The following is an 11,305-nucleotide window of genomic DNA, read 5'->3' as shown; positions in this document are numbered from 1 at the left end:
ATACTCGCTGGTTTTGTTATGGACATAACAATATAATCGTTGTGAAAAATCAATTAACAATTCTAAAGGAAGTCTCAATTTTGACCTCAACAATAAAAACGTGTTTGTCTGTGTAAGTTTTTCAACATGTTGACCAATTAAAAAAAGAGTTAATTATATATCAAGTACAAAGAGATATTATTATAATAAAAAATAAATGTTAAAATTTTCAACAATTTGTTAAATAAAAATTTATTGTGAAAAATGTTTCTTAAATAATGTGCAAATGTCTGATACGGATTGGTGCTTCTTTTATAAATAAAATATTTATCGTATGTATGACTATATTTATCTTGTTTTTAAATGCCGTTCAAGTTTATGAAAAGCCGGGTTCAGAGGCACAGACATCGCACCACAATGTTAATTCAAAATCATGTACAGCTGCAGCACATGACGCTTTCACATATATACACAAATTAATGTGTATTTAAACCATACCCTAAATAATTATATATAATAACGCAAAAGTAAAAATTAAATTAATATGCTAACATCAGAATGGAATTTTGTATACAAAGCATGAAAAACAATATACAGCTGTCCAAAGACCCAAAACTTCTGTTGTTTACAGGTATTGTTTATTGTGTGGTGGTTTGTGGTATGGTGTTTATTTTGAGGGACATACTACATGTTCAGCCTTATTTTATCATAATGGAATATAACACTAATGAAAGCCTTAGTTTATCTGAGACGTAAGACAATTTAATTATCCAGAAAGCATATAATAAGTGTAGTTCTGATTCTTTTAAGCAGTACACAAAAAATATATAAAGAAACATAATAAAGTAATTTACTGTTAATATAAGAAAAACACAGATATCCCCATTTAGGAGAATTAATTTTCCGGTTGAAACTGATATACAGCACAGAACAGTACAATGAAAGAAGATTTAAAAACATGCATTTACAATCACTTTTTATTATCATATTAAGTGTGTGTAACGGTATTGTTAATGTTTCAATTCTTCAACGAGGTTCAAACAAATCTGTAAACTTCTATCTCCTCAACCTTCCATCGCGTGATGACCAGGTCCTTATTGATAGGGCTGTAGCTGATTGAGCACGGTTTACTCAGCTCCGGTCGAAATTCCTTCAGCAGCTGACCGTTATGTAACCCCGTCAGCACATAGATACAATCGGGGTCAGTGGTCAGCACAAACACGTGGCCGTCGGGATCAAGTTTTATGTCCCAGTATCGCTTAATGTCCGGGTTTCTGAATTGGCAAATCACGTCTCCAGACTTCGTGTCGAAGCCAACAATTCCATTGTCAAGGTCCGATACAAACATACGCTTGCTGTCTGAGGTTATTGCAATGTAAACTGGTTCTTGAAATACGCCGTGCTTCGGGATGATGACTTTCCGCAAGTGGCCGTCTAGCGAATAAGCCTGAATCTGAGCATTCTTACCGGAACCGCAAACGATGTACAGCCATTTCTCAACTTGATGAAACGCCAATCCGTGACAGGTTCTGTCCGTTTTTATTTTCGCCTCAATTTTCATATCCATCCCTGTTGTGATAATCTCGACCGATTGATCGTACGGATAAGACACAGCGACGACAGTTTTGTAACAGCTCGTCACATTCCAAGGTCGTTCTTCCAAGGCTATCCCAGACAAAAACTCATATTCAGAACTGTACAATTTTAGGTTCTTGTTGTGATTGTCTATCAACACTAACCTGCCATTAGGAAGGAAGGCTGATCCTGTCACTGACGTTAGTTCTGCGTCGAAATCCGCCATTATCTCCTTACGGCCAATGTATGTTATTTTCATGTTTGTATTCTTAGGTCCGAACACTTCCCCGATGACCTTCGCTTTAGAGTTATTGGCGAGATGATAGCCTTTGTCAGACTGTTTGCCGACTTTGGGCGTTACCAGACCGTTTGATGTTCTCGTCATGATCGTGCCTCGAGCTGTCCGTATCCCCTGAGGCAGACTGTTTGGTCTAGGCCCCAGAGAATGCCGGATAAGATCCGGAAGGGGTGTCTTGGACTTGCTCAGCAAATTGGTACTTTTGACCCAGGGAGAAGGGTGCGCTTTAATGTCGTCACCTTAAGAGGAAACAAATACATTTCATTCAAGATTTTTTAAAGATGGTGCGAGGTAAATGTACTGGCATTATTTAGTTCGTTATAACTCCAAAGAGCTAAGTACTTGCTGGGCTTCGTGTTTAATCTCTGTAGCTTATGTAAAAAAAGTAGTTTTAGCGCTACACGGTTTTTAACACTTTCTCCATAAACGAAGTATACATTTTTTAACACAATCATCGATAACTTGAAAAATTATGTTAACCCGAATAAGACTCATAGCCTCGGCAAAATAATGAATATTTCAAATAGATATTAACTTCCGTGAACTAGAGCATCGATAAGTCGAAAACTCGAGCACATTTTCTACCCTTAATTCTGTGCAATATTGTAATTTCCTATTCATCACTCGATGACCTTATTCACATGTGTAATCAAAGCGCTGAAGGCACTGAAGTTTTTCGCTGTTGTCGTCCTTGAATAGCTTGTGCGCATTGCACAGGCTAATCAGTGTGCACAGGCTAATCTTATTTGACGTGCATTAAGCCCCGTTTTCCCTAAAAGCAACCAATATGTACAGATTTCAATGATAAACACTAGACTGGCCAATGTCGACTTACAAGCTGGTATATAAACTCACTGCAAGAGGGTATATACACTCACTGCTAGAGCAGAATCAGTTGTCGTCTGCTGCAGACAGGCAGCGGTAATCGTCCCTTGCAGAGTGAGTTGTGGTTCTTACCGTACTTAAGGCTTCTAAGCACATACTGGTTTGCAAAATATGCTCTGTACATTTAGCTGGCAGCTAACGCGACCAACTTAAAACTATCTGACATGGGAAAAACGTTCGAACTTTGTGACAGATGCAAACTTATAAAGGGGAAGGGTTCTCAATACCAGCCAATTAGCTTAATTTAGTTAGCGTAAATAGCAAGCTTAATTTATTATCTCCAATATCGATGTACACTTAAAAACAATACTGGCAACTCATTTGATTTAATGACTCATGCTCATACTATACTTTTATAAACACGGCATAATCATTATTGAACAAAGTAAGTATTTATAACGCCGTAAATGATTAAGTTGGTGGATGAACATTGCTTTTTCCAGCTGCGCAATATTGGAACTTCAATAGCATAAAACATTCGATAGCTTGAACATTTCTCGTATATGGATGTTAACTCGAATTAAAGAATTTTTCTGTTTGTTCGTAATTGTGCATTAAAATCCAGAGGGCGACATGCGATAGTGCGATAGTACGATGGCGACAATGCGATAGTACGATGGCGACAATGCGATAGTACGATGGCGACAATGCGACAACGCGATAATACGATGACGACAATGCGACAGTGCGACAAAACGTTGACGAAAGTGCGATAGTACGATGGCGACAATGCGATAGTCATATTGTACTGTCGCAATCGTGTCATCGTATTGTCGCCATCGTACTATCGCGTTATCGTACTGTCGTCATCGTATTATCGCATTGTCGCCATCGTACTATCGCACTGTCGCCATCGTTTTGTCGCACTGTCGTCATCGTACTATCGCATTGTCGCCATCGAACTGTCGCACGATCACATTGTCAACCTCTAGATGTTATGTGTGACCACGATGACCCTAACGGTATTCCGTAGTTTCATCATATTACTACATGTATTTTAGCTATTCAATTATTGTTAGCATAAACTTCCAAGCCCATGTACCTTCCCAAGGAGGCTTGAATTTGGAATCAGCATTTCTTATCGAGGGCGCATCATTTCGTTTTGAAGTAAGATCAGTGTTGTTTCCGTAAAGTCTGGATGATGTTACTTTCATTTTACCCATGTTTTCGGGAGCCTCCAATATTCCTTGTAGACTTGCGTTTGGAACGAATTCAAACCTAACCTCGCTTTTGTCATTTTCAACACCAGTTACAATTCCATCGTAATGCGTTATCATGGCTTCAAGTTTCTTCATCGCTATCCACATATCTTCCTTTTTACGACCCCTGTAAGCTTCATCAAGATGTTTCTGAGCTACCTCAAACATCGGACCAAGATCATCGCAGAGTGTTGCGTCTTTTTCTATTAGCTGACTCTCCGCTTTGCAAAACTCATCTTTTTCTTTTACAATGGCGGCAACCATACTATCGAACATTACATTTATGCGTTCTCTCAAATCCCTCACGTAATTTTCAAATAATGTGGCTTGTCTGGCCATGTTAATAATCTCTTGTTTCTTAGCGTTGCCAGCTTTTTTGCCACGTCTGCGTAAATCGGACAACTCATTTTTGGACTCTACCATTTCGGCCTCTGTGAGCACATCTTCACACATAGTTTTAATAGCATCGATCGTACAACCTGCATGCAAGTCTCTTGTGCAGTCATTGCAACACAAGGCCCCGTGGTCCAAGCAAAAACTTTTGATTCTCCGTTTAGGATGCGTTTCGCATTTTTCCAAGAAATTGAATGTTGGAACAACTGGAGTCTCAAAATGGCTAATCAGTCGTATCTTGTCGGCCCAATGACCGGCCTGTTTAGGGGTCTTCTGGTGCTCAGAGGCACAATTTTCGCACATGACACCGCAGTATTTACAGTGAAACTGACCATCCTGTAGAAGTTTATGGTGCTTCTGGCACGAGAAACACGTAATGTCAAACAACTCTACGTTGTCAACACCCAACGCACGAGGTCTAACTTTCTTTTCTGTTTTCTTCCCCATCTTGTTATCGTGTCATAAATCACGTCGCAAATCTTGAACCATCTACAGATAGTACTATCCACTTCTTGCTACATAGCTTTTTTATATTCACATTACTTAATATTTCATAATGAATCACCCGTTTTAACAGATTTGGTTGGTTATTATTGATTTACATAAATGTGTTCAACACTACAGTGTATTTGAATACATGTATATTCACAGATCGAACCAGTGACAGTTTATTTATATTGTTCACAAATCATACGCTCTGGTTGTTCTTTTGTTTTAACTCAATAACTTGAATTGAATTTAAAAGTGAGGATTTATTTTTTAAACCCGAAACACACACAAGTAATAGGGGGAATTTGGCTTAAAATTGAAAGCAAGGGCCGACGAATATGTTTTATTGTTGTTTATTCTTAATTTGATAAGCATTTTCTTGTTTCGTATTTTTTTTATAATTAAGATATGACAGTTGTCTTAGTAAAATCATGTTTTGAATTATTGGTTTTGCTGACGCTTATCACGTTGTATGTTTTAGTAAGTAAAACGAGTGTCGTTAAGCGTATTTGTTTGTGTAAAACATTACCGGTATATGATAACTCCATTATGATGTGCATATATTTAAACTAAATATTGTAAAATTCTGTGTCTAAAATGCTTTAATTGAGTCCAGAGAAATTAATATGCATGCTTTGAAACATATTTATGCTTGTTATTTGTTTTAATTTAAACAATTTTGTTATATGTAATATAAACAGCATTATTTGTTTTTGTCAGTTGTTTTAAAATTATTAAGTTACCACAATGGATATTCATGCTTCTTTGGTATAAATTACGATAAATTACGCCGTTGCGGAACGGTTAGCACCCAAATGTCGGCAGAATCCGGGAGCACGTTATGTACACGCTTAATTGATACTTCGGTGTAAGACCCATTGATATGACGTCCTTTTGACTTAATTCTTTCCGGATTCGATGTTCGAGGCTAAGCCCTGTATTGTAAATTTGAGCTGGGTTTCATATCATCGTTTATACACTTGGGGACTTTTCTAACGCATCACTTTTCAAACTTGAATATCTCAGTTATGAGTAAAGAAATTGATTTAAAATTTTACATACGATCATTTGACTACGTTCTATGCAAGCTCACGATAAAATCATTCATCCGTGACGATTGGACGCTTTAGCACGTGGGATAGGTGTGGCTCCATATTTTTGCACGTGGAAATGTTGAAACGCGATTTAATTCTAGTTTTATTTCAATTTAATTATTTTTGGTGGGTTCTTACACAAGGAAAACAAAAAATTAATTTACAAAACAGCTCGTATGAATATTCAGGAGCGCAATCGCGCACTTTGCATTTTACAGGCTACAATTCCCACTTGCTAAAGCGTCCGATCGTCACGGATGATTGATTTTATCGTTAGATTGCACATATTGTAGTCAAATGATCACATGTGCAATTTTAAATAAAAATATTTACTCATTACTGAGATATGTAAGTTTTAAAAGTGTTGCGTAAGAAAAATCACCAAGTGCAGTAAAAGACGATATACATGTTATTCCAATTTAATTTCAATTTCATAACTCTGGGTAAGTTTTTACACAAGAAAAACATTTATTACAGAAAAATAATATGGCTCGTATGAATATTCAGGAGCGAAGCGGCTCAATCGGCATGCTGCAAGCCGGTCAGTTATTAAGACGTGTAAGTTTATGCGTTTTACTTTTCATATTGTTGTTATTTTACGCTGTACGAGTTTGCGAATTCGACTTTTGAAGTGACGTTTTTAATTTGTGAAGTTTTATATTTTGTTGTTGTTCAATTTCGAATACATTTTCAGGAATAAGCAGATATGTGTTGAATTATTCTTGGTCCAAATTTCAACACAAGCCGTTCAAAAATAAGGGAGCTATTTTGATATGATTAAGTGATGCGTTAGAAAAGTCTCCAAGTGTACATGAATTTGTGTTGGTTGTTGTCAGTATTCTTACTGAGTTGCGGGAGTATCACAAAAAAAGTTTTTATTGAACGTGGTGTATATTAGAAACGGTGAAAATAGTCTCTGGCTTGTACATTGGATTAAACAGGGGTCAGATATCAATCCACAGTGTGTAGATTTTTTATATCTACACGTGACAGTATTGGCCCCAACTCATCGACCGTCCAGTACCACTGATTTTTATTGAAAAATTAAACAAAAGTAATAACGGGTATAAAACGGAAAACAATAACTGTCTCGGCATGGACGTCGCCATCTTAACTATCACGTGATTACCCCCTCTAAGCAGGGACCTATACAAACAAATTTGTTTGTATAGGTCCCTGCTCTAAGTTAGAGTAAGAACTTTGACGCGAATGTAATAGTTCGGCTTATACAGGTTCTAGTTCAGCTAATATCGCATTGACCAAGATCCACCTTTTCTCCCATACAAAACAAATACAAGAGCAATATGCGTCAGTGAGTGAAAGATTACTTATATGTACACACACACACTTAAAAAAGTTGTTAAGTAATCATCATTTGCAATACAATTGTTAAAACGCGAAGAATATGTACATGTATATTGTTTCTGTTGTTTTCGTTATTTTTTATGAGAACACGTTCACCGGGGATGAACAACTTTTGTCACGTGACCGCAAAAGTCAACGCCGGTTGCAGAAACAGATTGTAATCTTGTACATTAAGGTAAGTTTTGTTGTTTTTTCATATAATCAAAATTTCAGTTTTTAACAAGTGATAGCCTATGACACAGTATACTAAATAAACTTTTATTTGAAATGATTCCATTGCCTTTACTGTTTCCACTTTCCGAGAACACTTCGACACAAAATTCTGAAATGCATTGCAAACGCTGTTTGTTTATGTGGTGTTGATGATTTTCTTTCAACAATATTGGTTTAACGACTGAATTAGTATGATTTTACACTTCATTTTAATATATTTAATAAGATTCATGACAAAAATAGCGGTGCAAATTGAAAAATATCTTATTTTTTTGTTTTGTTTTGTTTTGCAAACGCAGGTTGGTATTTCTTGAGCAATAGGAAATGGCAAACGCAGGTTGCGAGAATATTCAAAGGATAATGAAACGCACACTGTACACATTTTTGAAAGTCTTCTAAAATATGATATGGTTACAAATACGAAAATATTAACTATTCAACACAATATATGACTACGGAACTTCAATTGAGGACATTTAAACAGAGCGGAAATATGCTTATCAACACATTAAGTACTGTTACAAGTATATTGAACCACAACGTGCGTTGCCTCCTTTAAGCGGACCTCGAATGACGCTAAACGCGCCAAAACTCACGAAAATCCCGTGCATTAGTAAACACGCATGTTTATTGAACTGTGACGAAAAGAATAGCAGATAGTGTGTCACATCCAATCACTTGCGTTTCATATCTCTTTTGGTGTAGTCTTTAAAACTTTATAAAAACATTTTAGAAATATATTTTAACAAAAAGTAATTCTTTCATTACAGAAACATGACGCTCGTGTGTGAAATCTGTGGAAAGACATTTAAATCGAAGTGGGGGTTAAAGCTTCATGATAAGCGCCACAGAGGGACTGGACGATTCGCCTGTTGTGGAAAAACATTTTACACAAAACAGGCGTTCAACAGACACAGGTTTGTATTTTTTTTGTTTTTAGTACAATGCTAGGTTCTGTCGGTTTAAAAATCAAGATACAATTCAACATAGGTCATTGCATTCTGAGCGAAAGTATGTTTTTATAACCTAGTTGCAAAGCACTATTTAAAATGTTTTGAATGGTGTTTTCGAAAAAAGCCGGCTTTAAAACACTTAACACATTATTACAAGTGTGGTGCATATTGGTGTGCTCATTATAGTATTTAGTTTTTAACGACCATAATTGTCCAGATAAATTTCAATGCAAATTGTCACTGAACAATTGGAATTTACACCGTATAAATCCAGAATGTACGCGTTCCGATACTTCACGTATGTAATTGGACCCTTAAACATATTATTTAATGCGTATTTTGGATTTTGAAATGCGTAAATACGCGTTAACGCGCCTTATCTGGAGCGCTTCTGACGACCATCATTTTGTTAAGTTCCACATTGTTATGGATAATATTCTGTGTGTATTTTTCTGTATTGAATAATAATTCAACAGTTCCATTTGTTTTTGTTATATAGATGCAGCATTCATGGTGTTGAAAAGCCGTTCCCCTGTGAACAATGCGGCAAAAAGTTTTCAACCAAAGATGACCTGAATCGTCACGTCCGGAGGGAGGTTGCTGCAAAGCAATTTACCTGCTCAATTTGCAATGCAACGCTCCGGGAGAAAATTGACCTTCAGGCCCACCTTGCCACCCACAATGGAGAGAAAAACTTTGCTTGTGATATGTGTGAAAAGAGGTACCGGCACCGCAGTAGTCTATCAAAGCACAGATCTGCAAAGCACCGGGCCTAGTCATCTGTTGCATGACGATGATAAGACCAAGAATTATTTTTAATTCTTACCAATGTGCCGTGGTTATTTTCTTAATTATTGAAAATACAGACTGTCATACAATAATATATAGTATTACGCGTGTTTTTGCGTCTTAAACATTGTGTTTCATATCGTTTATCTTGTGTTGTTTTGTTTGATATTCCTGTTTTTAATAAGATTATTGTTGTAATATTTATCATTCTAATTTAAAATGATTATGATAATGGTTGATCTCATACAAATTATTGTGTTCATTATTGCTCATCTGTGATTCTCAGCCCATGAATTGTGATTTATATTGATTATCTGTGATTATTGTTGATCTTATCAAAATAATTGTAATTTATGTTGATTATCTGTGAATTTTTTATCTTAACCTATTAATAGTGATTTATATTATCTGTGATTATTGTTGATCTTATCAAAATCATTGTGATTTATGTTGATTATCTGTGATTATTGTTGATCTCAACCGATTAATTGTGATTTATATAACCAGTGATTATTGTTGATCTTTTCAAAATCATTGTAATTTATGTTGATTATCTGTGATTATTGTTGATCTTTTCGAAATCATTGTAATCTATGTTGATTATCTGTGATTATTGTTGATCTTTTCAAAATCATTGTAATTAATGTTGATTATCTGTGATTATTGTTGATCTTTTCAAAATCATTGTAATTTATGTTGATTATCTGTGATTATTGTTGATCTTTTCAAAATCATTGTAATTTATGTTGATTATCTGTGATTATTGTTGATCTTACCATATCCGCTGGAATATACATTTGAGCCGCGCTCTGTGAAAAGGGGGTTTAATGCATGTGCGTAAAGTGCAGTCCACATAGGCTAATCAGGGACGGCACTTTCCGCTTTTATGATATGTTTTGTTAAAAGAAAGTCTCTTCTGAGCAAAAATCGAGTTTATCGGAAAGGTTTGTCCCTAATTAGCCTGTACGGAATGCACAGGCTAATATGTGACGACACCTTACGCACATGCATTAAACCCCCTTTTCACAGAGCGAGACTCATTTGTAATCTGCGATTTTTGTTTATCTATTTCGAATCAATATGATTAAAATATATTTTTGGTGAGTTAGCTTTTTGTCTCATTGGAATCATTGTGCGAATTGTCAACAATTACATGTAAATCTGTAATTCCTTCTCAAGTTGCACATAGGCCAGTTTAATGTTTTGCGTATAAGCTATTATTGCGATACGGGATATTCTTTGCAGCAATAAAACAATTAATCTGCATATGTTTGGTTCGTTTTGTTGTTAAAGACACTGATCTTGTTTGCGTTCAACCGCTGGGTTTTTCAATGTTTTTCACAGTATAGTTAGACTTATCTCGGTGAAGTGTACTTTGTCATGGATGTAGTATGCCTTCAGCTTTATTTTAAGTATTATCTCCAACAATCATATTGTAAGATTGTCAGGATTCTCACGTTACACATAAAGACATTATATTGTATGACCAATATGAAGACACTAGTGATTTGCAAGGCGCCCATGTAAAGGTCAATAGTTATTATTATATTTAAAGTTTCGGATCAAAAGATAATGGTATACACCTAAAATGAAAACTATGTCTTGCAGAATAAGAGGAATCGATTGTTTTATTTGGGACAACACTTAACGCACATGCTTTCAACCCCCTTTTCACAGAGCGAGGCTCAGTTCAATTTTGCTATTATATTAAATTTATACTGGTACGTTGCTAACGGAGACGCCGTGCTACAACCTGTAACTCGAGCCCATTGTCGTAAAGTGTCTCAACATTCAGGTGTTCAATACGTTTTCCCAAACACCGTATATTTTGTTTTTATTAACTTTCAACATTTTTGTAAAATGCTCGTGTGCCGAAAATATAGTATTATGAATTGCGGAACAGTAGCAACACTGTAGAGATGATTCTCACAGTTCTTCTATAAATTGTTCCCTCAATCTTCACAGCTGAGCAAAACATATGCATACAATTGTGTTCATTCAAATTGCATTCTTTAACTACCAAATCTTAATATTAAGATAATATTTAATATTAAATATATTTGGACAACTAAC

The 11,305-nt window shown here is 35.8% G+C and overlaps 1 protein-coding gene and 1 long non-coding RNA gene across 2 annotated transcripts; one reads left to right on the top strand and one right to left on the bottom strand.

Annotated features, from left to right (window-relative positions):
* Positions 1 to 1,015: 1,015 nt before the first annotated feature.
* LOC127878515 (uncharacterized) lies at positions 1,016 to 4,776 on the bottom strand. The gene is made up of 2 exons (XM_052425047.1): positions 3,780 to 4,776; positions 1,016 to 2,091 (listed from the first exon to the last, which is right to left on the bottom strand). The coding sequence occupies exons 1-2, from the start codon at positions 4,774 to 4,776 to the stop codon at positions 1,016 to 1,018; spliced, it is 2,073 nt and encodes a 690-aa protein (XP_052281007.1).
* A 2,586-nt stretch (positions 4,777 to 7,362) lies between these two features.
* LOC127880304 (uncharacterized) lies at positions 7,363 to 9,507 on the top strand. The gene is made up of 3 exons (XR_008049503.1): positions 7,363 to 7,452; positions 8,261 to 8,407; positions 8,943 to 9,507. It is a non-coding gene; the product is annotated as an uncharacterized LOC127880304 (long non-coding RNA).
* Positions 9,508 to 11,305: the final 1,798 nt, after the last annotated feature.

Source organism: Dreissena polymorpha, chromosome 4 (genome assembly GCF_020536995.1).
Source record: "Dreissena polymorpha isolate Duluth1 chromosome 4, UMN_Dpol_1.0, whole genome shotgun sequence".
In the NCBI taxonomy this organism is placed as follows: Eukaryota; Metazoa; Mollusca; class Bivalvia; order Myida; family Dreissenidae; genus Dreissena; species Dreissena polymorpha.
The sequence above is the reverse complement of the archived record's forward strand: the minus strand, read 5'-3'. Positions and strand labels throughout refer to the sequence as shown.

Bases quoted from the DNA above. Each gene is read 5' to 3' on its own strand.
- LOC127878515 (XM_052425047.1), bottom strand. From the start codon at position 4,776: ATGGGGAAGAAAACAGAAAAGAAAGTTAGACCTCGTGCGTTGGGTGTT. The intron at 2,092-3,779 runs GTACATGGGCTT...TTTCCTCTTAAG, and splicing joins ATTCAAGCCTCCTTGGGAAG to GTGACGACATTAAAGCGCAC.